The following is a 25,887-nucleotide window of genomic DNA, read 5'->3' on the forward strand; positions in this document are numbered from 1 at the left end:
AACTTAAAATAATGACTAATGCGTGGAAGATAGAGAGGGCGATATAGAGTCAAATGTTACTGACTGCGGCTTTAAATAACCTGATGAAATGTAGGAACGCTAGTTAAAGATGGTGTTGAAATCCTAAACTAAATCACGTTTAATGATTAAAGATGTACTTTGATCTATGAGTACAAAACCCAATAATCCAGTAATGCTAATTATTTGTTAAAGTAGTACATTTCATAATAATTTTTGCTCTCATGTAGGTGCAAAGGCAGAGCAGTTCTGTCAAAGGATTGCAGATAACGGTTCGAGAAACGCTCAAGCACCATCATCATCATGATGGTGAAAAGACCGACGAGAGGTTCGGCCTCCTACACTCTGTAATTAGGAACTTCCCTAGTCCAAACCCCTGCTACAGCGCTCCATCAAATCCACTTCAGCTCTTTCATGAGATACATTTGTAAAGCTCAAACCATCTTCTAACACCATCACCTCCTCTTCTAGAGAACACAGAGCACAAATCAAAGAGAAGCTCTTTGGTGAATCTTTAATAGGGCGTAGAGGATCTGTCATTTTCATGAGAAGTTCTGGAGAAATATAGCTTTTCTCTGTATCTGAACGATCTTGTCAAGTATGTGATCGCAAAATACTTTTAAAAACAGAAGCTTATCAGGTACAGTTGCGCAAATTATGACGCAATACAAGCATGTCTTCTCTTACTACAGAATCTTGAAAGAGATTTCTTGTTGAACAAGTAATTTAAAGCTACATTTGAAATCTTAATAGCTACCTAAACAATAACTTTTGATTTATTGACGAAGACGTTTGAAGGCATCTCAGGTATCAGCAGTCATGAGGTTTGTTCCCACCACAGTAACACAAGAACATACATTAATTATGTACAACAGGAACGCAAACCGGCAACAGGCTAACCAAGAATTTGTGGTTACATTTCTGGCCTTGATTGCCTATGTTGTGTTTTTATGAGTATGCAAGTCCTTTAATTTTTAAATGTGTGGCCTCGAGTTATCATACAAAAATGTAGATTTTTGTATTTTCCAAACAGGCTGATATCAACTGCCTTTATTGCAAATATAAAAGGCTAACTAGGATACTATGTTTAACTTAGTATCATAAATCTGCACACAATTCCTTGCCTCCTGTGGAAAGCATTATTCAAAACTTTTTCAAAAGCCAAGCAATAATAAAAAGCTTATGGGGGAAGACCTGCAGATAAATCGGAAACTTTTCTAAACGGAAAAATACATTGACGGTTTATGAGTGAATACTGGCATTTTAAAGTTACGTTCCGTCAGCATCAACATCACATCCTGTTTACTGATCCGGTTGGCAAAGAACTCGAAATAACTGCAAATGTTAAATCAAGATCCAGATGAAAACTGGCTGCTTAGGAGTGCTGTTCCTGCCAAAATGCCAGACGTGACTCTCTTTGAGTATAAAAAAAATACTGTAGTTACTCACATTCGTGTCTTCCTAATTTCAGTAAGGCAGCATATATGTTTTTGTATTCTTACCCATGTTCCCACAGGCCTACTTCTGTTGCACCTGTGGTTAAAGACTACCGATGGCCACGACAAATGACGCTGTTAAAAACAGTCGGAAGATCTTGAAACACCAAGTATATGCAAAAACACATTTGGCCTGTTAACAACCACTACAAATGCTTGCGACATCAAAACATCAATATTAATGAGATTCCCTGGGATATATTTGGCCAACGTCAGCAAAAAACCCATGACTTTTAGAAGCTCAGCAAACGCTTTGACCCGGAGACCCAGAGATACTAACGTGACAGAATCCTTGTTCAAAGAAACTGGCCTGCTTTCATCTCCAGCTTTTTTCCTAGCCACACTGGCCCATGCCATCTGCTTTACTCTAATGCGCGGCTTAAAAGACACCGTTTTTTCCAAGGCTTCCCAAGCACGATAAACAGCCTTTATGCAGCTCACCCCTGTTTACAGCATGCAGTATGCTGCGCTGTAAAATATTCACTGTTAAACTGTCAACGAAGCTGGGCACTCGCCCAGCCTTCACAGTATGGTGGCACTAGTCCTCGGTCGCCACCTCCTTGGCCTTCCACCAATGCCTGCTCGGGATGAAGCCCTGGAACCGGCCCACGTCTCTAGACCCTCCAGAGGAATTCAAACACCCCACTAACTTCCAGGCCTAGCTTGTGTTAAGGGTTTTTTATTCACCGCTCCTCAAAGGCAACTGGCAAAGGTCTTAAAGTTCCTACTTGGCATGACTTCTGAAAAAACACACAACAGCTTCCTGTAACAGCTCTCTCCGGCTGTTTGTTTCCCTGACTGATTGAGTGCAGAGAGCAAGGTCCTGTCGTGGAAGATCCAGGAATGAGGGGGTGTTACGGCTCACTCCAGCCACAGACCTCGACAGCCCTTGGGCCGGAGAAACTCAGCTGAGGCGGATGAGTGTTAGTATGCCATGCTGGCGTGCCCAGCTATTTGCAAATCATGGAGAATTGCGTATTAAGAGAGACAGGCTTTCAAAACACAGAGCCTCTTCCCCGCTCTCCATGTCATCCTGTGTGAAATATTAGTCGATTGCGAAAGGACACAACAAATGCCAAAATCATCCAGCACGGCGGATTTTGTGTTGCCGTTGGATCAAAGCACACATTGACTGAGATTTTCTCATTTTTCATGACAAATGCATGCTGTCAGCGCTTCTATTACCATGTTTGCAGTGGCATATGCATCGCGTAATTAATCCACGAATGCGGGTTCGTGTCCTGGGGAAATCTAAAATATCTAAACAAGGAGAGACTGAAAAGTAATAACGACAAATTGCAGAAAGCGCATGTGCTTTCTGACGTGCTGAGAGCAGAACTCAAACGCACGCTAGCGATAGCACGCTGACAAACCCGTTCTTTATCATAAGACCAAATATGCATTTGTATCACTGCATAGCTGAAATTATATGATGAAAGCCGCTTCACAGAAAACTGGTTCGATTTTTTAAATCAGCCATTTTAATATGGATCAAGCTCTCTTGAAACATCTGATTGCTCCTGATCCGATAAACTACAATATGCACTTTGTAATAAAGAAGTAGTCATCTGTCTAGTATGGGTTTGAATGGTATATTAAGAGTGCAAAATGACCAATATAATGCCAATATGTGACCACACATATAATTCAAGTTAATCACAGAAAAGTGGATTAATAATAATGTCTAATGTTTACTCCATATTTTTCCTTATAATACATTTATTACAAGGTAACACTTCATTTATAAGATAACTTTACAAACAGTATTTTCATTTTTGTGCTGATTCATTGTCCAGTGTGAACCAGACAAACCCTGAGCACCACGTCACAGTACGTGTCACTAGTATTCACAAACCAGAGTAACGCATTGCATGAAATCACAACATTTAATAATTCATTAGATAAACGATATAACATAAACAAGGTCTGTGTACGCGTGTTGTAAAGTAACCTTGCTGCTGTCAATCTCAAAATGACGAAAAACATGTTATGCGTTAATAAACACGTATAAACGTGTAACTGTCATCTGCCAATAGCAGGAAAGTTTTGCCAAACTTATAAAGACATGCCCTATTGTGCAATAAACAGTGTATTTGCGGCATTTCTGTAGAAAAACTATATTTCAGATGAATAAAGCTATTTGGTGAAATCGTCCTCACATTTCTGAAGCAGTCAGACTTTAGCTTTAGCTCAACTAGTGCGCGCGAGTGCTACAAACTCAAACGACATTCTTGAAAACGGCTAAGAAACGCCGTTTTGACGACTGCGTTTGTTTACTCTGATGGCAAAAATCATGTTTATTCGCCATTCCGATAATTGTGGGGTTTAAATCCAACGAATTGACCCAGAAGCTGCGTTAGCATAGCGCGCTAACTCCATTAGCCCAAAACTTCTGTCAACTTTCCACAGTCGCGTGATATATTTACTCTGTTATAGTGTTCCTTATATACACTTTAATCGCACACTAAGTGTCCCACTGACTAAGAATGCACTTGAATAATGTCAATAAAACAGTAAAGTGAGAGAGTACGCTGTTTCGAAGTGGACTGGAGGGGAATGAGTATGAACTCTTACCAGGAAGTGCCAGCCGAGCTTCACGCGAGTTGAACTGGAGCTTGAGGATGAGAACGGGGATGAGGATGAGGATGAGGGTGAGAGTGATGAAGGCGTCTCAATCTGTCACTTCAAGCTCGAGCTCCCGTTGAGTCCGACGTTGCAGCACACACACGAGTTGTCTGCGCGCGGATACGGAGTGTGTGTATGTGTTCCTGTGAGTGTGTGCGTGAGCGTGAGCGCGCTCCCTAAAACGCCATTGCTGACCTGCCTGTGTAAGTTACGCACACGCACACATACACACCCCAGGGAGCTCAAGGGGTGGGATACTTCACACGGGACACGCGTAAACACTGAAAGAAAGTTCTATTTTATTCCATAAAAATATTATTTTTTAAGTTTCTGTTATATTCTGTAAGTTTTTATTCTGCTATATAGAATTGATGTACATTTTATTTTGTTTATATTCTGTTTTGTCTAGTTATATTTTAAGTTCAACTTAATATTACGGTAAGCGTATTATTACCTATTATCTTTGATCTACATTTCTGTTTTATTCTGTAAATTGAACTGTGTTTATTCTGTAAGTTTCTGTTTTATTTTGAATGTGCAAGTTCAAGTTCAACGTCTTTTTCTGATTTCCTATTCTGTTCTATTCTGTGGGCATCTCTCTTCTGTTCTGTTTTGTAAGTTTCCATTCTGTTAAGCAAGAGACACTTAACTTCTGTTTTGTCACCGAGCTCTTCTGTTCCACTGTACCTAACCTCACCTGATTTCTGTTCCCATGGAATGGAGCTTCTGGAATTTAGGAACATGTAAATTCAAACAAATGATATATAGCCGCAAAAGATAACCTGTACAACAGACTGCCCCTTTTTGTTCTCCCCATAGAAAATAATAAACCCTATAAACCCTATAAACCCTATAAATATATATATAAGTGAAATACCTTTAAATATTTGTGTGGTTCTTGTGTGGGGTTTATTACCAATTTAATTTAAACAAAACATTTACATATACATATACACACACATATATATATATACCAATTTAATTTAAACAAAACATTTACATATACATATACACACACATATATATATATACCAATTTAATTTAAACAAAACATTTACATATACATATACACACACATATATATATATACCAATTTAATTTAAACAAAACATTTACATATACATATACACACACATATATATTGGTTATATGCTCATATTAAAATGCATACCCAAAGGCATGGGTTCGAATTTCCCCATTTTCTGGTCTCTTGTCGAAATACAGTCCATGGGCCTCTATTAAAAACGGTCCATAGTCCAGTTGAAAGATTTTTAAACACGATTTAGGCGGAAACAAACTAATGTGTTTAATTTATTGTTTAAGTAAAGAAAACTAAATTCCGAGTAACTTGCATTACTTGTATTAACTTGGTAATAGTGGTGCGTTAATCTTCGAGCCATATTCCTTATACACGGTGGTTCGCACTCAGAAAGAAGTAGTATATGAATTACTTTTATTTCATGATGGGAGGCAAGATAACACAAACGTTTCGGCTAATGCCTTCTTCAGTGAGTTAAGTAAAGAAAACTCCACGAGATTAATCCCAAATAGTTATCATTATAATCTGGTAATTCTTTATAGTTTTGTGGTTCAAAATGAAAATCCTCCCAAATGTTCTGGCACCTACCTTGTTACCACCTGCGGTGCATGTTCCCCGGCTAACAATCTATCACCTTTGGAAACAATCTCGAGTGAACTTATCCATGTAAAGAATTGTCTTTTACATGGTGTACTTCAGCTTCAGTTCAGATGAAACCCCATACAGTAGTTATACATTCAATCCGGATCGTTTGAGGGGAGTATTTTTGTTCCGTATAAGTAAGAATGTTTCCTTCTGCGTTTTTGACGGTTGATAAGCAACAAGTGTTGCAAGCTGTTTTACCTTTTTTGCCTTGACACATCAATTGCAGTTCTGCTAACCACCTCACAAATACCATATAAGAAAAGCACACACTGTGTGTTTTCCCCTTTTCTTGAACAAGCGTTGAAGATTAAAAGAAATGTCTGCGGAAAATCTGTCAATTCTGTTGGTGAATAACGGGAAGCTGAATTTAATGGCATGGGTTATATTGGGCTCCCTCAACACCCACATTTTGCTCTCGATAAGATCAATGGTGCTCCGTGACAGATATGCACTGTCTTTAGTGTCTTCAAATTTCTTGTTTCTAAGGGAATAATTAGATAGATGGATAAGAAGCTGTTATGACTGCACGCTGGAGTGAAGCTTCGAAACTCAAATCTGTTGTCTCGGAATTTGCGTAATAATCCAATGAGTCGATTGTTCCAAAAGTAGAACGATGGCGGTTCTGTAATTTGAACTTTTTTTTAGATATTTGTTTTGCCTTGTTTGATTTTGTATGTTTTTGGAATGTAGATTAGCTCCGGTTTTTTAGGGTCGTGCTTGTCTTTGCCCTGAAACAGTGATTTTTTTATTCTTATTGTATTGAATTTTTTTTATTTATCATTGCAGCTGTCAATATTTAAAGAATCAACTCACTTGTATGGAACACAGACGTGTGCTTTTGTCTGGGTCTGTTTTGTTTGCTTGTGTGTCTGCAGTTGTGGAATTCAGGCTGTTGTTTCATTTATTGTTTTATTATGCATTACTTATAGTCTCAGAACAACTCATTTATTTTAATAGTCATTATGTGAATATTTAAAACATTAATACTGAGAATATCATTGAAGGAATAGTTCACCCAAGACTGAAAAATCATTTATTCACGACTCATATCGATTAAAGCATTTATAGGATTTTTCTTCTGTGGAACTCAAAAGAAGATATTTTAATTAATGTCTCATTGGAAGTCAATGACATCTAATGTTGTTTGGTGACCAACATTCTTCGAAATATCTTCTTTTGTGTTCTGCTGAAGAAATAAAGTCATACGGGTTTGAAATTACATAAGATTTTTCATTTGTGAGTGAACTGTCCCTTTAAAAATCTGATCAATCCATTGACATTAATCTCTGTTTGTGGTATTGTTGAAAGATTGCAGTTAAAGGTTCAAGTTCTCCCACTTACGTCACTACCAATACTTAGAAATTCTGTGTTATGTGTAATTTCAGTTCCCCTTCAGTCGGTTTCTCGACGTTGTGAGAGACTGACTGGGGTTTGATCTTGAGAACCTACCTTCTCCGAGATAATTAATTATAAAACGCCAATGGGCTTGGCGAATGGCACGCGCAGGCCAGTCTCCGCCCCGTGCATACGGGTATAAAGGAAGATGGCGGCACTCATTCACTCATCCTTTGTACTTCGGAACCTGTGTGTTTGCTGATGCTACACGCGATACTCGACTTCGAGAAAACTTTTAACCTGCTGGATTTATGACTTGGAGCAGCGGACTTCTCTTTTCGGTGGACTTCCCTTGGGCGTTTCGGCAAAAGGCTACAGACCTTAAGAGGTAAGTCCCTCCGGCTACGAGCATGTCTCGTAGCTGTATCCTTGGGTGCGACAGACTCATACCGGAGTCTGACGGCCATGATTCCTGTGTCACTTGCTTGGGGCTCAAGCATGCTGAGGCAGGTTTCACTGATGCGGTATGTCCCGTGTGTGCGGACATAGCAATCAGGGTGTTGCGGTCACGGTGGCTACGTTCTTTTCACATTCTTGTCCGGGTTTTACAGGCCGTACTTCATCGTGCCCAAAAAGGGCGGGGGGCTGCGGCCCATTTTGGATCTGCGTCGCCTGAACAAGCACCTGCACAGGCTGCCGTTCAGAATGCTGACGCAGAGGCGCATCCTGGGCTCGGTACGTCACCAGGATTGGTTCGTGGCAATCGACCTGAAGGACGCGTACTTTCACGTCTCTATTCTCCCCCGACACCGGCCGTTCCTACGGTTTGCGTTCGAGGGAAGGACGTATCAGTACAGGGTCCTGCCATTCGGTCTGGCCCTGTCTCCACAGGTTTTTTCCAAACTAGTGGAGGCTGCCTTAGCTCCTGTCAGGGAGCAAGGCGTGCGAGTGCTAAACTATCTCGGCGACTGGCTTATCTTGGCACACTCGCGAGATGTGTTGTGCACGCACAGGGACCTTGTGCTTCGGCACCTAGACCGTCTAGGCCTCCGGGTCAACCAGGAGAAGAGCAAGCTCTCCCCCGCGCAGAGTACCTTTTACCTCGGTATGGAACTAGACTCTGTCCGTATTTGTCAGCACGTCTCACCAACAATCGTGCACAGTCAGTGCTGCGCTGTCTGAGGTTGATCAGTCAGAATCCCTCAACGCCGCTGAAGAACTTTCAGAGGCTCCTGGGGCACATGGCGTCCTCGACGGGGGTAATCCCTCTCGGGTTGATGCACATGCGCTCGCTTCAGCACTGGCTACAGAGTCGGGTTCCCTGGACGGCGTGGCACGCCGGCACCAGGCGGATTACGGTAACGCCTCAGTGCCTTCGCACTCTCTTACCCTGGTCAGACTTGACCTTTTCTCCGAGCGGGGGTTCCGCTCGGACAGGTTTCGAGGCATGTAGTGGTAACGACAGACGCCTCCCTGCAGGGAGGGTGGGGTGCGGTGTGCAAGTGGGCATGCAGTATCGGGTCGGTGGACGGGTCCCCGATTGCGTTGGCATATCAACTGCCTAGAGTTGTTGGCAGTCCTTCTGGCACTGAGGAGGCTCCAGCCCCTCGTGCAGGACAAACACGTGCTAGTCCGGTTGGACAGCACGACTGCCGTGGCGTACATCAATCGCAAGGCGGCATACGCTCACCGCAGTTATCACAACTCGCCCGACGCCTCCTCCTTTGGAATCAGCAGGTGAAATCCCTGCGGGCCACGTTTCTTCCGGGCAACCTGAACCAGACAGCCGATGCGCTCTCTCGACAGTGTACTCCCCGCGGAGAGTGGCGACTCAATCCCCGTGCAGCCCGGCTCATGTGGGAAGCGGTTCGGCAGGCACAGGTGGACCTGTTGCCTCCCCGGACTCCACCCATTACCCGCTATGGTATTCCCAGACCGAGGGTCCCCTCGGCACGGATGCCCTAGCACACAGCTGGCCGCGGGACAAGCGGAAGTACGCCTTCCCCCCAGTGAGCCTCCTTGCACAGGTCCTGTCTGCCCTGGTGAGCCCCTAAGAATTGCCAATCTTCCTCAGTTGGATGAAAGATGCACTCTTTGTGGCGCTCACCTCCATCAAGAGGGTGGGGGACCTACAGGCATTGTCTGTGTCCCAAAGGTGCCTGGAACTCGGGATCGGTAATTCTCACGTGGTCCTGAGATCCTGTCCCGACGACGTGCCCAAGCTTCCCACTACTACCTTCCGGGACCAGATGGTGAACCTGTAGGCGCTCCCCTCCGGAGAGGAAGACCCAACCTTTTTATGTGTTGTGTCCAGTACGCGCGCTGCGCCTTGGTCTTGACCGCACACAGAGCCTCAGAAGCTCTGAGCAGCTCTTTGTCTGTTCTGGGAGACAGCACCGGGGGGGGCTGTCTCCAAACAGAGGTGGCGCACTGGGTACCAATCCCAGGATCGCTGTGCCCGCTGGCAGTGAGAGCCCACTCCACTCGTGGGCACTGGCACAGGGCGCCTCTCTGGCAGACATTTGTAGAACTGCGGGTTGGGCTACGCCCAGTACCTTCACGAGGTTTTACAATCTCCACGTGGAACCAGTTGCAGCACATGCCCTTAAACGCCGCCAACGTTTAGGGTGGGCTCCTGGTTTGGGCGTACGCCTGCGAAAGCGCCTTCTCCCCTCACCAGGTGAGACTAGTGCGCTATTGTAGCCTCCCTACTTTCCCCACTCGGGCGACGTATAGGCATTCCATCCATCACTAAGCATTGCACTTGGTAACAGACTGAGCGGAGCCGTCTGTTAGAACCAGGTCCGTTATAGGTAGAGTCATCCCTGCTCAGGCAGACCCCTGTATTAGGACTAGTGCCCCATACGTAGTGACTCCCCTCTGGGTCATCCCGTGTGCTGAATTCCTCACTCAGGATTTCCCGATTGGTGAATCTGTGATCTCCCCGCCGGTGGTAATCCCACCTGGATTGTCCCCCTATTCGGGCTAACACCTTTCCGCATGTTGTTCTCCCCGCCGGGGACACCATGTTATGTCTCCACATGTAACCTCCCCTCCGGGTAGGATGTGGCCTCCGTAACACACTCTTCTAGAGGAGAGCAGTGTTTCCCCAGTGTTCGGCTCCGGACAGCTTCTCGCTACTAGAGGCGTACGCCACTGTCCGTGAGGCCGTCAGTAGAGGCTTCTCAGTATGACCAATACTATATGACTGGAAGATTACGTCTCGCGGTAGCACTCTTGTGACTCGCTAGCCCAGTCAGGGTCGCTCCGCTAGAGGTCGTGATATCGGTGCAAGCGCTGTGGCGTTTAAGATTGATCCCCAGTCAGTCTCTCACAACATCGAGAGACCGACTGAAGGGGAACGTCTCGGTTACATCTGTAACCTCCGTTCCCTGATGGAGGGAACGAGACGTTGTGACTTCATACCACAACGCTGCACCGAATCACTGCAGTGAACGGGAGTGCCCTCTCAGGTTCCTCAGTACAAAGGGTGAGTGAATGACCGCCGCCATCTTCCTTTATACCCGTATGCACGGGGCGGAGACTGGCGTGCGCGTGCCATTCACCAAGCCCATTGGCGTTTTATAATTAATTATCTCGGAGAAGGTAGGTTCTGAAGATCAAACCCCAGTCAGTCTCTCACAACGTCTCGTTCCCTCCATCAGGGAACGGAGGTTACAGACGTAACCGAGACGTTTCACATTGTGAAGTGTTAAAAAAACTGCGATAGATAAACAACTGTTGTACAAAGAAGCACAATGCCAAGTGTAACAAAGCATTTCTCGAGTGCTTTTAGTTTCAATGATTAGTTTAGGGGAAAAAATGTCAAAGTTTGCTTTTATGCATAATTTAAAGTATATACACGTATAAAGAGAGAGAGAGAGCCTGTACACCTGTATGAATGTATGAATTTCTATGTGTGCTTTCACTGGAGAGCAATAGGCCTGTGTATCCACCTACTCACTCGACCTGCATGTAAGTTATTGATCTCTGACCTTTACTTTCACAAAACCTCTGACGTTTAATCTGCAGCTGCTGCTGCAAGGCCCTCAGGGTCAGAGAGTGTGTGTGTGCGTGCGTGTGTGTGTGTGTTTGTTGGGTGCAGACGGTACATGAACATGTATTTTTGACACAGAAGCAGGGAGTGATATGCATACTTTCCCAGGATAAAGGCTGCTGGTGTGGAACTGCTACTGTCTGAGAACACACACACACACACACAAGTATGTCAGGTTGACTGTACACATCATATGACACTGGGCTTCTGCTTTCTCGCCTCAGCAGTGTACATGCAATGTACCTGTCGGTGTGTGTCTGTGTGTGCGCATGTGTGCATGTGTCCCTCTCAGGCTCATTCTTGTGTGTCAGTCACAAAAGCACATGACACACACTTCTGCTGTTAACACAACACTGTGTGTTCTGAGGCACACACGTCCACAAGAGACATGTTTGAGAATTCCCCAGAGGAGCATTTTATTGCTCAGAGGTCTCTCCTTTAGAACTCAGGAGACTTAAAGGAGGTTTTAGTTTTAGAAAATTGTCGAGATTCTCTTAAACTTGTTTGAGACAAACAAAATAGTCATAGATGTGCCAATTGTTGTCCTAGTGGGATTAGTATTTCAAATATATGCAAGAAAACAATATATCAGATATTAGGGTCTGGGGACTTTGATGAGAAGTTGAATGTGAGAGCAGTTTTATTGCATGTATGCTTTTTATTGTCCTTATGTTGTTCCAATTGCTTCCATTGTTTACCCCATTTGTAAGTCGCTTTGGATAAAGGCGTCTGCTAAAGGACTAAATGTAATGTAAATGTAAGTTCATATTGGCTGACTTAAAATGTGCATATTACACGTTTGAGACAGTATTGAGATATTTTCTGAAACTAGCTTTGCATAAGTGTGAGTGTCCAATCACATAACGTTTTGGACAAGAATGCATTGTATTACCATCATAATTCATGTCAGGTAGACCCTTTATTTTTTTGTTTTTTTTTCAATTCATAACACTCATTGTCAGCTGACAGTGTGTCAGGAAAACAGCATGCCCAGTTATGATACTGTACATCGCATAATGCTTTAACATTCACAAACCTCCTTCCTGACGCTGTGTGGCTCCTCATGTACGCGTGATTTCCGTATAATCGCAGTCTGCAGGGGAGGATAGCGTTCTGTTTGCTTCTGGTTACGGTGACCGTCCACTCCTTCATGTGCTGATGAATGAATCCTCCAGTGTGACTAATCATTGCCTCCTTTTGATATCTCACCAGGTCCTCATTTTTTGAAGGACTCCCTCTAGTCATGGGTGTAGGGAAGCTCTCGAGCTTGTCTGCTGAGTTCTCCCAAAAAACTACTGATTACTGTAATATACCTCCGCATATATTGTATTTTATTTTTTGTTTATTTGAAAAGGTTTTAGGAATACTTTTAGCAGATGCTTTTATCAATAGGAACACTTGAAAAATGATGCGATGGCAGAGCCATTTGGGGCTAAGTGGTTCCATAAAGAACATTTCCAAGAACAACCAAAGAACTTCACAAAATGTTCTTTGTAGTGGAAAAAGTATCCGGAATATATCGTCATAGGAAATAATGATAGGAGAACATTTGAGTGTAAATGGTTCTCTGGGGAATCAAAAATGGTTCTTCTAGCCCATTGTGCTTTTTTCAAGAGTGAACATGCGGTGTTATGTACACATTTTATAAGATTGTGCGTTTCCAGGGGATCAAAACTATATTTAGGAAATATTAAGATATATTTATTTATATCTACCAATAATTTAAATTATACATAAATGTTAATTAATTTTTATATATTTTATGCATGTATGTGTAAGTGTTTACAAAATTAATATGCACAGTACACAGATATATATGTGTTTATATATATATATATATAAATTCTGGATGAATAAGCACTAAAAAACATGCATATTTGGTCTCTGTCAGCCGAACAGTATGTGCTGTAAGCTTACTTTGATCTGACTTTTAAAACATTAGTTTCATCTAATGAGTCATATAACACAAGAACCCTTAGGCATTATCATGTGAAGACCATATTCCCACTGGGTGTGGGATGGTCTGTGGACTGAGAATGTTTTGTGGTCTCGCACCACATCTAGATCCTACAAGCAGAAGATCAGTTATGCAGCTCAGTGCTACACTGACATCTCAGGCATAGCTGGAATTCAACACTCTTCTGTTTACTGGGCCCCCATGTGGCCCGATGCTTGTCCAAACTCCGTTTAGCACCCTTGACACAGACATGAGCATATAATACAACTACTGTTTAAAAGGCGTACTCTTATTGGACACTCTTGGAGTGCAATGTCGTTTTCCAAATATTGTCAGAATAAATTAAACAGTAATGTTTGAAAAATATTCCATTGAGTTTACAGTTTATTGCACACCACAATAAAACAACGTGTGGATAGGAAAACCCCAGTATTGTGTAAGACAATCAGCTTTTATTGTTAAACAAAGCATGCTTTCACCACTATTTCTTTTGTTTTTAATCTTAGGATTTTGGCTTTGAAAGGAAAATTCCTTAGCACGTTTTAGTATACAATAGACAACAAATAAAACATCAATATAAAATAATACCTATTTGAAATAGGCAATGTGAAATGCATGCAAAAAGGTGACTCCTCTTTTTCTTTTTTCATTTTATAGCACAGCCATATGGTGTTTAATGGTCTTCCTTTACAGTTTCTCTTAGCCGGACATTTTGCTGCCAAGTTTAAGGAAGGCTGTGTGTTTATGGTGAGTAACATTTTTGGCACAGGGATGTTTTACAGCAAGCAGAATTACAAGGTAGTTTTCAGTGTGTATGTGTGTAGACATGCATGCGTTTGTGGGTGGGTGGATGCGTGTGTATGCAGGATTTTCAGACTCCCATCTCCTCCAATCGCCTCCTGGAGCAAGATTATTTTTTTCTTATATGTACACAAACAATACTGTACAACTTTATTTCTCTTTGTGTTTTCTGCATTTTTTCTTGCCATTATCGACCTGTTTTAACAGGCCACGTGGAAAAAATATCCCATTTGTTGTGGATTCTCTCACAAAGATGGTGTTGAACATTCAGGACAGCAATAAAAAAAGAAAAGAATTTGGATTAAATGTTTTGGTAGATTTTTATCACTCTAATATGTTATCCTAATATTGTCTTTGTCTTCAATGGTGAAGAATTCCCGATCAATGTTTTCCCCCTTCTTTTAATACTTTAGGGAATTTTCAAACGTCGTGAAGTATGGCTGTAATGCCCCAAGATTTGTTCTCCCTGAAAAAAAATCATAAAGTAACAATATATTAAACTACAGAGTAACCTTGCTTTGAAAGGTTTATTTTATGCTTTTTATCATTCCTTTGATTTGCATTACTTTATGAATGTTCATGCATTAAAAAGCAATCCTCATTCTTGTCTAGCTGTCTACAGGGCTTTGGTTCAAATCCATGGGGCATTACTTTGTAACAACAAACATTAGTTTCAGATCGATGTCAAAATGAAAGCAAAAACGTGCAAGGGTTTTGATTTAGGGCGATCTTGGGTGTTTTGCGTGCGAGCAGAAATCTTTTTGCTTTGAAAAACGACATGAAAATGATTTGTGTAATGACAAATAAAACTCTTGTAAACCAAAGTATTTTTATTCACACAAATTTAATAAGATATAACAACTGTTTGGTCCATAAATATTTAAGGGGAAATAGTTTCTATACACCATAATTTTTCAAGAAACAAGGAAACATGGACAATCTTGGTAGAACACGTACTGTACTATTAACACGAAGATCAATATATATGATTCTCGGATTTACCAACTATATCAGAAAGAGTGCACAACTGCTTTCTATGACATCGCTGCCCCCTCGTAACAGAACACACTATTAAAAAGATCTTCCAAAAATCAGATGGAAAACAGAACAGTACAAAACTAGTGAGGCGTTCCAAGGATGTAAATCATTTAACAAACAAACATGTATCTCCTGAATATCACAAACTCTCTTCCAAGTTATCGCATAAGGCACATAGTAGAACTGAGTTAAGCATCTACTTGATGAAGTAGATCTAGTGTACCGCTTTGTTCTACAACAGAACAAATTTTCTCGTCACACAAGGAAACGTTCTTAAACTGCCCCGCGCCTCCAACAACCCACAATAAATATTTTTTGGTCTGTTCAGTGGCAAGGGTCTGTTAAAAAAACACACAAAAAATAATGTGCTCGGATATTAAAGGGGAGGAAATGTAAAGGTGACTGATGAGGTTTTTCTCCTCTGATTTACTTGCACTGGGCTTTTATCAATCCTGAATTTTCGGAATTCATAAAAGCAGTAGGAGCTTCCTGCTTAGCATTCACAAGTCACGCTGGAACCTATTCAGACCGAGGGACTCGCTCATAATGTTTCCTACTGGGCACCATATTGTCACCGAGTATTTATTTACTGGATCTCTTAATTCAAAACAGTTGGCCCACTAGTTGAGGCCAAACAGACCGAAGGGGTTAAAATTTGCTACTTCAGAAACAATTGATTCAAGCCACCTCGAAAATAGGATCTGGAGGACTGATATTGCACCACGTCGTGCCAAAATGGGGCACTGGCTTTATCACTGTACAGATGAAGTACAGATGTACAGTTTGATTTTTCATTGCAGTCCAGCATCAGTGACAGAACAGAGCTAAAATGAGCATCCATTGAGCTGTTATCTTAAGGTACAGAATATGAGTCCAATTCAAAATAGCATTCGAAATACAAATAAATTATTTTTATTTATATTATGTCAGCAAATTCTTAGAAATATATTTTTATTTCCATACCAAATATGCTAAAATGCAGTAAACATACCATGTATGCTGACACATTGTGTGCAGATACATTTTTGTAATAAGGTTGTATTGATAATATTAGTTATTGCATTAGCTAACGTGGATTAACAATGGACAAACTTCTGCAGCATTTATTCATCTCGTTCATTTCACCATTTACTGAAACTTTTAAAATGTTGTATCTGTTAGTTTTTGCTTTCATATTTTTGCACAAACTAAAATGAACAAAGATTAATAAATGCTGAAAAACTATATTGCTCATTGTTGGTTCATGTTAGCTAATGCATTAATCTTATACATCCTTATTGTAAAGTGTAAACCTTTTTTTAGTAAATGTGGGTTATCAATGTTGTATGCAAAACTTAAACTCACATTATAATGTATTTGTTTTTTCAAATAAAACAAAAAGAACTAATTTCCAAATTTTCCTAGAATCTCTGAATGTCAACCGTATAAGCGCTCACTGTGTCAAATGACATGACTGTGCAGATTTAACACAAAAACAAATAATTAACAAGTACTAACAAACTCAGCTGCCACGCGGTTGCAAATGCTACACATTTAGTAGGTCTCTCGTTTTCGTTTACTTTCCAAAGGTCTTTGTGTGGTCTCCAAAACGTGGACAAGAAACAAATCTCAAAAGAAAAGGGGACAAAAGAAAAAAAAACAAATCCGCGTTAGAAAAGGTTTGTCAAGGTAGTTTGTGGGGGACTCCCGGATTCGTGGCTGTCCAAACTAGAGGTCACTGATGTTACTATGGTGATAGAGGGATTGGTCAGGTCAGTTAGTGTGGTGGCCGTGCTTGGTGGGGTCAGAGCACCGCTGTCGGACGAGGGCGGTGGAAGTGATGTGCCATCAGCCTTATCAACACCCCCATTCTCCTGCCGCAAAACGTTCCTTCTGAATTTGGCCCGTGCGTTTTGGAACCAAACCTGCAAACCAATCCCAGGGTCTTTACTCTTTTTGTGTTCTGCTTCGAATTAATCTCATATTTTTCCCTGTACTTATACAAGTAAACAAAATTTGACATCACAAAACTATCACTACTGAACAATGCCACAGTGAAAGTAGGGAGCTTCTGTAGGCCTCGACTTTCGCTAAAACGATCTTTTGCATATACGGAGTCTACCAAAAAACAAATGGACAGAATCCAATTTAGGTCAGAAATTATCTTTTTAAAGGTTCCTCAATGGACCTCTCAGTGTATCAGTATTGCCCCTTGAATTAATCCTCCATTTGGAATAGAAACTACTCAGTTACTTCGAATCAAACACGTTTTCTAGATATTGCCTGACAACATGTGAAACTACATGATGTAACACAACTTAAAATGTCCCTGAAATAACCATGGATGACAACAGAAAAACAACAACTCAAGGATGAGATGAGGGGTGTGAATGTAGGATGGAATCTAATTGGCTCAGAGATCGGGTGACTCTTACCTGAAGAACTCTCTTGGTCAGACCCGTCTTTTGGGCGAGTTGTTTTAAGTCCTTTGCGTCGGGGTTGTGGTTTATGGCAAAGTAGGACTTCATGGTGCGGAGCTGGTGGTGTTTGAAGGACGTGCGCATGCGCTTCGTCTTCTGGGATGGAGGGTAGGACTGCTGATCGCGATCCAAATGATCTGCATCATTCTCGTTACAACCTGAGTATATAGGGAACAGAGCAGAAACAAAGATGAGGGAAAACATTAACGAAGAAATAAGCAAACGTGTCTGATGTTTGCTCAAATAGAGGCCGTGTCGAGTTTTGTGAAGTCAATTATTTGTAATAGCAAAGTATTGGATTATAAAAATACACAACAAAATTGCGTTTTCTACATTGGGGGCTTAATGCATGTGAGCTGGAATTAATGTCATTAATGTTCTTTTTTACTGGCCTATCTTAAACATGCACCACGTGCATTTACATGAAAAAGTAACACAACGTAGCCTATATTTGAGACACCTCGGTTGCAATCTAATCCCTGGATAAGGATATTTATTCGTTCAAATTAATCATCGTTGTTAACGTTTGCCAAATAATTTACATATTTTTACAATTTATCCGATTTTAGAAATGCTGGCATGCGCGATGAAACGCGTCGTATTATTACCGCGTTTCTAACAGCATATCGCGGTAACTGACAACGCTCGATCATTTATAAAGTTTGAAAATACAACCATTAATACCTGCAAACTAAATATGAATGCGTGCCAAGAACAGCTGAAAATGTTTTATATTTTAAAAGTGAAATTAATTTGGTTATTAATTGCAGTGATGCTCATCTATTCAAACATTTTAATTATTATTTACATGCAGTTGTAATGATATAAGTTCCAAATAATAATCATTTTACATTTTATAGCTGAGACGCTTGAATAACGTCCTCGTGCATGTTGCCTTTACGACCCACGTCACTTTTTGCCACCAGAGGTCTCTATCTGCAAATATCTATGCAACAAGTCCACTGCTGCATTGTGACTGACGTGGGTTTTAAAGTGAATTTTGTGCGCCAGATAAGAACTAATGTTTTATGAATTTTTAATATGAGTTTAAAGCTTATATAATCTCAGTAAGAAGTAGTTTAATAAACGTGAATGAATTAAAAAGCAGGTATATACGGAGGAAACACAAATGATAAATCAAACAAAGAAGCCTTAGAAATAGAGACATACAATATATTATCAGTTGTCGAAATAGTTCATAATGATACTCTTATAATAATAGAAATTATTTTATTCCGAAATAATCCAATCAATTTCTAAAAATAGGATATTCTAAAATAATCAAATAAGTATGCCTCTAAAAGGAATTTCAGTCGTATTAACTTCAAAACTATAAAGACGAACGGATAATGTTCACAACACGTCTGAAGCTAATAAAACAAACGCGTTTGAAGTCGGATTGATTTGCGTTTCTTTAATACTTATTAAAACGTTATTATAAATAACCGCTTTGAAAAAGTGTTCACTCAGTGTCCTGAGAACAGCAATGACCTTCCTGTGGCTGAATCAGAGCTGGTGGAGAGCCAGAGATTCCGACGTCACCTTCAATTAACTGAGAACAATTAACAGGCCTTATTTCTCTCCATTCATGAAGAACGGCAGATACTTGGCACACAAAAGCAGTTTTTTTTCTACACGCAGACAGTAATTGTAACAGCCACAACAAAACAGGCGCAGCGGGGATGTATTATTATGACGTTTTGTTTCAGAATTAAAACATTCGAATAAAATGTGTAATCAAAAAGCGAGGGACGTGAAATAATGCCGACCCGATATACAATATGCGGGTATAGAAGGCCTTTAGGCGAATGATCTTCAATTGCTATGATTCCTGCACGTGGGGTTGGGTCACGGGTTCACTCCTTTGAGAATTTCAAATTACATGTTTCATGACGCACTAATGAGCCAGACCTATAATTAATCCGATCCAATCAGGGGCGAGAAAAAAGCGGGATATATTTTGACTGCTGTAAATTGTTGAAATAGCCTTAATAAAATGATATTTACCCAAATACACGCATTTATAAATAAACACTTTACACCCGGTGTCAATGCAATGTTACCTGGAATAGTGTTATAATAGCTTTATGTTATTATAGAACGATGATAAATATAATTGTATAGTGGGAGGCTCATAATAAAAATATGGAAAGCTGCTCCACAAATGGTAAAAGTATTAGAATTAGTCAGAAATTCTGCGTTGTAATTAAACAAAACCACAATAAATGACAAGTCTTTTGATTTTTTTCGATTAGGCAACTGAACGGCTATTAATAAACATCTCACCTGAGTTGTAACTGCCGATATCTATCCCCATCGCCTGACTCTTCCTCTTCCTCGGCCTTCCTTTTTGCACCGTGCTTGTGCCGTTGAAGTAAGGCAACGCGAGGCCCCCGCCTTTGGCCGCTAATTCGGCGTAGTTTAATTGAGGGTGATAGTCTCCCTGAATAAGGGTCTCGAAGTGAACCCGGCAGTAAACCAAGTTTTCTTTCATGCCGAAATGGTCACCCGTGGTCAGTGTTTTGTTGCATGTGGTGCAGGTGAAGCAGCTCAGATGATACACGGAGTCCCTGGCGCGCATCACCATTTCCGAGGCGGAGATTCCAAGGTGGCAGCGGGCACATCTCTGCACGGAGAACCTTCTGAAACATGAAATGACATTTAAAATCAAAATAACAAAATAAGTATTGGTGACACTCGAAAAGAGTAATCTATTCACGAAAAAACACATTCAATGCTAGCGCATACATTTAAATACGAATTTATAAGAGCCCAAATGAAACCAAAACGATGAACAGGACATTTCCAAATATTTAAACATAGACAAACAAACGAAATTATTATTTTTGAATTAATGCTAGAGTATAAACGAAAATTGAACAGAAAAAAAGTCTATAACAATAAATTGAAGGTGTCAAGGTGGCTTGTTTTAACATTATACACCCTACAAAAAAATCTTAGATTTGTCGATTGGTCATTATAGCTTGAGGTCAGAACAAAATATCTTTACATTTTTATTTTGAATAAATTATATTATTTTTGGGCAACATTATATAATCATAAATGAAAAATTTGTGAAGCCTAAATGTTTTAGGCTAATAATGCATTTACACGTGCATTGCGCATCAAATCCAAGAAACAAGCTCAAGTTAAGTCGTGTCAGATCATCACTACAGATCTCTATTATATGGGTCATTGGTTTGCATTGGATTTAGCCTCGGCTGTCACCATTTCTGTTCACTTTCTAATCTGCCCGAGAGTGTGAGTTTGAAGTTTTAGCTGCATCTATTGCAAGCGGTCTTACTAAGGCCTATAAACCGGCCTGAGCTGTGCCTAAAAGTTCGATCTTACCTGTAGTAATCCTCTTTGCAGTAAATGCTGCCATCCTTTGCGAAACACGTGAGCTCAGACTCGAGGGCCAGTTTACATTCACAACACTTCAGACACCGTAAATGCCACTGTTTATCAACGGCGAGTAAGTAGTATCTGTCGGAGATTTTGCCACCGCAGCCGGCGCACAAGGCGGGCTTCTCTGGACTCATGGAGGGCATTGTCTTCAGCAAATAAAATAAATGAACAAGCAAAAAGAAAAGCAGAAGAGATCGAGTCAGTGAAAGCTGAGGTTCAAGATATACCTCTTTAATTTCGAGAGATATCTACAACTAAACAGAGACATAACAAATGAGTCTAGAACGTATAATTGTTAACAGATCGCAAGTTGCACGTTTTAACAGAGTGAATGCATGCTAAAAGCTGCTAAGTTAAAAGTCATGCAAATTACATTACAAACGATTTCATTTTATATTCGTAACTACGTTATAAACGCATGAAAAATATTGGATCGCATAGGCTGCTAATAGAAGGATTTTCTTAATAGTAATAAAACAAACATTTGTGTATCTAATCTTCCGTGTATTTGTTACAAATCAAATGTTTTATTACAAATTAATCATTATAGTTCTTATTCGTAGAAAAGACTATTTAACACGTTTCGCATATCTCGATGTGACTTTTTGCATTATTCTCGAGGCCTGCTTATACTTGAACTCAAAACACTATATTTCGCCGCATCCTTTCTCTGTATATTGATTTATATACTTGAGAAGTTGGTCACAAGCTGCTAAGCATGGCGATAAGACGGGGCTCTCTGGTTAAATCGTTCAAATGGAAGCAAGATTTATCCAAATGATACCCAAACGATTCAATGCAAGATCTTACCGTCTCTCGGCCATTCATCTGAACGGTTTTACCCAGACGAGACTCCGTTTTAGATCTCCTCTCCATCTCCTCCATGATCCCTTGAATATGATCCCCAGAGATGCCGTGGAAAAGCATGGCTGCTGGACGCAATGTGCAACTGCTTTCTTTCGCCTTGCACCCCACAACTTCCATATACAACTGTCCGGATCCTTAAAACATCCGACAGGATCTGCACCAACAAATTCACACAAATAGAATCAATACCTTAAAAACAGAGCCGACGGACTTTGAGGGAGAAAGCGAGAAGAATCTGGGAGACAGGAACCAGTCCAATTCTCCAATGTCTGGGAAGGCAGGAGAGGCAAAAAGTATAGTCCGGATGATATAAGGCAAATCAAAAGACAGGATCGGATGTTTACGCGTCAAAAGTTTTAAATCGTGCGATTTCAGATAGTCCCAATCTCCTACTGGGGATCCGAATGCATGAAAGTCAGGTTTGGGACTGTGTGTGTTAGAGATCCTGTGTCCTATTTGTGAAGAGAGCAAACGCCTGCCCAGCTTGGGTAATTGGGTAGGAGGAGTTCTCCCTCTCTCCTATGCCACTGATTTCTATTCACCAACAAAGACCTGTCACTCTCTCTTCAAACCGATGGTGATGGGCAACACGAGCGTGGAAAGAACTTGGTATAGACCTTTTACTTCTTGTTTTAAATGATGCTTTGCCACTTTGATGTTTTTACACTTTTTATTTTATTTGTGTTTTTGCTTGAACATTATACCGCTTGAATGCATTTCTGCGTTGACTATTAAATAGTTCAATGATGCAATAATGATGCAATGAATTTGAAGCTATTTAAATGATCGAGTTCACTTAAAGTTCTGCGTGGCATCTTTGTGGAAATTTTTTTATTTTTCTTTATTTGTCGCGCCGTTGATTGTCGGTTGGTGTTTTATTGCAAATTACAGTTTATACACCAGAATGTGACTCTCTGACAACTCATAATTAAATTCCTAAAAACAGAATTTGATTTTCCATGTGTTTTTTTCTCAAATCATTTCAGAAATAGGCCTATGCAACCCGGTCCACTGATTCACATTTATATTATACTCACATTAGATATTATGAGTGCAAATTGTACAACGGAATTTCAATAAATCGTAAGCACGTTACATTTTAAGTCATAAATTCGCAGCTCAATGCATACATTCAAATAAAATGCTATTTATGCTTGGAAAATAAAAAAAAATATGCAACAAGCATTATTACCAGACGACACGTACTAAAAGCGTTTCCAAAAAACAGAACTACCAAAAATAACATAAAAAACCTATCGGGCAGCCATCAATGTGTGTGTGTTGGTCTCGTGTTTGCGGCAGAAAAGAGAGATAGGGAGAGAGAGAGAGAGAGAGAGAGAGAGAGAGAGAGGTGCAATGCATAGGCAGGAATTACCAGTTGTTTATTTTCTTTGATTTTTAGGTGTCAAGCGCGAAACGCGTGTCTATGTAACATTTTCTTTTCAATATGAATAGAAATTGTGACTTATATTTAAAAACGGAAACATTCTAGACAGTAGCCTATATCCAGTTAGTAATAATATCAAAGGCAGTATGGCTTGTGTAGGCGATGTTCATGCATCTCTCATTGTACATGTCGCTTTAAAAGTGCAATGCTTGTAGTTGATTTGCATACTTTTTTTCATGACGATTGCTGCTATATTTACACTAAGCTATTCATTTGCAGCCATGAATTTCCTTCAGTGTTACAATTTTGCAACTCGGGACGCAACGTTTCGACTCTTGACTGTTCGTTTAATTTAGTCTAAATAGTTTTGACGGATAGCTGCTTTCCTATTTGTCGATTTTCTTTCATATTTTCAGGTTTGGTTACCACAAAGGCCTTTTCCTTTTAGTCTCCTTTCCAAAAATTATTGTACCTATTAGAACAAACAAAAACGAATTTGAGAGACTCGGAAGCTAATAAAACACCATCTCTATTTGGAGGTCAATTCGAATCTGTCAGCTTTATAAAATCGACAAAAAAAGACACCAAAGGTTTATTCCAAATTCAAATAAGACTTTTGTTTGTAACTTAATTCGCTTTAACTGAAATTATTTTAACACAGGGACATACATAAGATAATCTAACATGCAGCTGGATACGACCTATTTTAAAGTCCATTCGTGTATACGAAACTAACTTGTTGTAATCTATTTGTTAACGTAGTATTTTTTAAATTATTTTTTTAATCCGATTATATTATTATTATTGACCTATTGTATTAATTCAGTTTATATCCAATTTGTTGCAACACATTTTCTTTTTGCACTGTACTTGCACTTTTACATATGGCAACACATTTAGGTTTCACTTAAACGAAAAATAATGTCACGTTTATTACTTAGTTTAAAGTCGAGGTTTTATCGATCTCACAATTCGATCAATGGCGAAACAGCTAATCACATATTTTTATCTTCCGCCCATACTTATTGCTTAAAAAACGACCAGCAGTTATCTTTATTCTACATTCATCCATATATACAAATGTTTTGGCTGCATTAACTTTTACCTGTCACCTGTCATACGTGCCAATTGCTTTTGGAAAGTGTCTTTCGCCAAATATGTAAGAAATAAAATGCATTTAAAAAACGAAATCTACTACCCTAGATCATTTAATAGAAATAGTGATGTTTTACCATGAGCCGGTGCGCGCCGTCCTAAAGTCACAGCGTCGCGGTGAGGAAGAGATAGACGAAGTGCAGTCTGTGGCGGAGGGGGGTTAGACAGGAGCAATGCTACCAGCAGATGGGGGCTGTTCCTTGTTTCTCGCGTCCCAGCATGAGTGTCAATTATACAACAAATCCGGAGTGAGCACGGAATGTATGCGCGAATGCTTCAGGTTTATCGTATGTGAATATAATGTTTATATGACAGTTTTGTTCAGTCCTGGTCCTTGAGGACCCCCAACATTGCACCTTTTGGGTGTCTCCTTATTCTAACACACCAATTTATCAGCTCATTAGAAGAGATTCTTTCACCCGAATTGGGTGTGTCATCAAATGGAGACATCGATGCAGGGTTGGTTGTTCCAGGATAAAGATTTGGAAACACTGATATATATATATATATATATATATATATATATATATATATATATATATATATATAAACAAGGCGATAGCCAAAATTTGCCAGTAGGTGTAAACAGAGTCACACTTTTTTCTATTCATATTTTTTTTATATATAAATAAATTAAGCTATGGGACAGAAAGTTTGTTATTTGGTTAATACAGAACTGTGACTGATGTACACCTCCCTTTAAAATAATGCATGCACCCAAGTATTCACATTATTGCAACAGGAATTCTTTAAACACCAAGTTATATGTGACGGAAATCGAAATGTATCTATTTTTTTCACAGTGTGTTGTCATTTAGTTGATTTAAAGTCAACACAATTATTGTAACACCTGGCTTTATAGTGGAACAAAATAATTCAGATTTATTACATTTAATGACAACAAAGACACAAGGCTTTGGCCATAAGATAATTACGTGGCTGCCAACTCAGTGAAATTCAACTGCTGTCGAAAAATCACAAGGCCAAACTAGGTACAAATAAACCTTATGTGCTCCAAGCCACACAAGCTGTTCTGCCCTTTGCAGAATAATCGGAAATTTATGTCAACATTACAAAGTGTCCGTTTTCTGATTTAAAATATTGCAAAGGTGCTCTCGCGATCAGAAGCACACAGCTGAGACATACAACCAAATACAGGAATTCTGCAAAAATATTCAGTCGATTTAAAAAAGACTCAATGAAAAACCAAACAGGGTTCTGATCATTTTTGAAAAAGCTATGGGAATAAAGAGGGGGTCGTCATTTTAAGAGTGATTCGTGGGTTTACCATCTCACCGGGGTTTTCTCATTAAACGTTGGCTTGCAGGCAACCTTAGGCCAGGATTAGAATGTTGGGTGGGGTGCCATGTCAAACAGCACACAAAAATTACAACCTAAGGTAGGTAGAGGCTGAGAAATATTGTTTAAATAAAAACCTGCTGCATGTTAAGGAATATAAAATGTTCACACAAATCCCAATTTTCAAACCTCCTGCTATACTGACTAAGACAGTACAACAAATCTATGCTAAACAAATCAGCCATGGCGGATTAAAAAAAGTGTGTTTCTATAATATGTTTGCATTAAGTAATGCTTTATG

The 25,887-nt window shown here is 40.1% G+C and overlaps 2 protein-coding genes across 5 annotated transcripts in view; both read right to left on the bottom strand.

Moving 5' to 3' along the window:
• nek7 (NIMA-related kinase 7) overlaps positions 1-4,383 on the bottom strand; it is a 46,553-nt gene extending 42,170 nt beyond the window's left edge. For 2 of the 3 annotated variants that reach the window (XM_079471496.1, XM_079471498.1), the window contains exon 1: positions 4,089-4,344. The gene's annotated coding sequence lies outside the window, so the exon portion shown is untranslated. Of the gene's footprint in view, positions 1-4,088 lie in introns of all 3 variants that reach the window. The other variant, XM_079471497.1, reaches the window with a different exon arrangement.
• Positions 4,384-13,540: 9,157 nt separating this feature from the next.
• On the bottom strand, positions 13,541-22,205 carry lhx9 (LIM homeobox 9). Of its 2 annotated transcripts, none has more exons than XM_079472080.1 (5): positions 21,689-22,205; positions 20,822-21,024; positions 19,757-20,112; positions 17,426-17,628; positions 13,541-14,439 (listed from the first exon to the last, which is right to left on the bottom strand). In XM_079472080.1, the coding sequence occupies exons 1-5, from the start codon at positions 21,860-21,862 to the stop codon at positions 14,383-14,385; spliced, it is 993 nt and encodes a 330-aa protein (XP_079328206.1). In that variant the 5' UTR covers positions 21,863-22,205; the 3' UTR covers positions 13,541-14,382. The 2 variants fall into 2 exon arrangements, with proteins under 2 accessions (XP_079328206.1, XP_079328205.1); XM_079472079.1 differs by lacking the exon at positions 13,541-14,439 and adding an exon at positions 14,787-16,915 and having other exon boundaries at positions 21,689-22,174.
• Positions 22,206-25,887: the final 3,682 nt, after the last annotated feature.

The sequence above is a fragment of the Barbatula barbatula genome (assembly GCF_947034865.1).
Source record: "Barbatula barbatula genome assembly, chromosome: 13".
In the NCBI taxonomy this organism is placed as follows: domain Eukaryota; kingdom Metazoa; phylum Chordata; class Actinopteri; order Cypriniformes; family Nemacheilidae; genus Barbatula; species Barbatula barbatula.

Coding starts and splice junctions, on each gene's coding strand:
- lhx9 (XM_079472079.1), bottom strand. CDS start 21,862: ATGGAAGTTGTGGGGTGCAAGGCGAAAGAAAGCAGTTGCACATTGCGT. Junction 21,025..21,688: donor AGATGAATGGCCGAGAGACG/GTAAGATCTTGC, acceptor TATTTGCTGAAG/ACAATGCCCTCCATGAGTCC. Junction 16,916..17,425: donor TGACCAAGAGAGTTCTTCAG/GTAAGAGTCACC, acceptor ATTGGTTTGCAG/GTTTGGTTCCAAAACGCACG.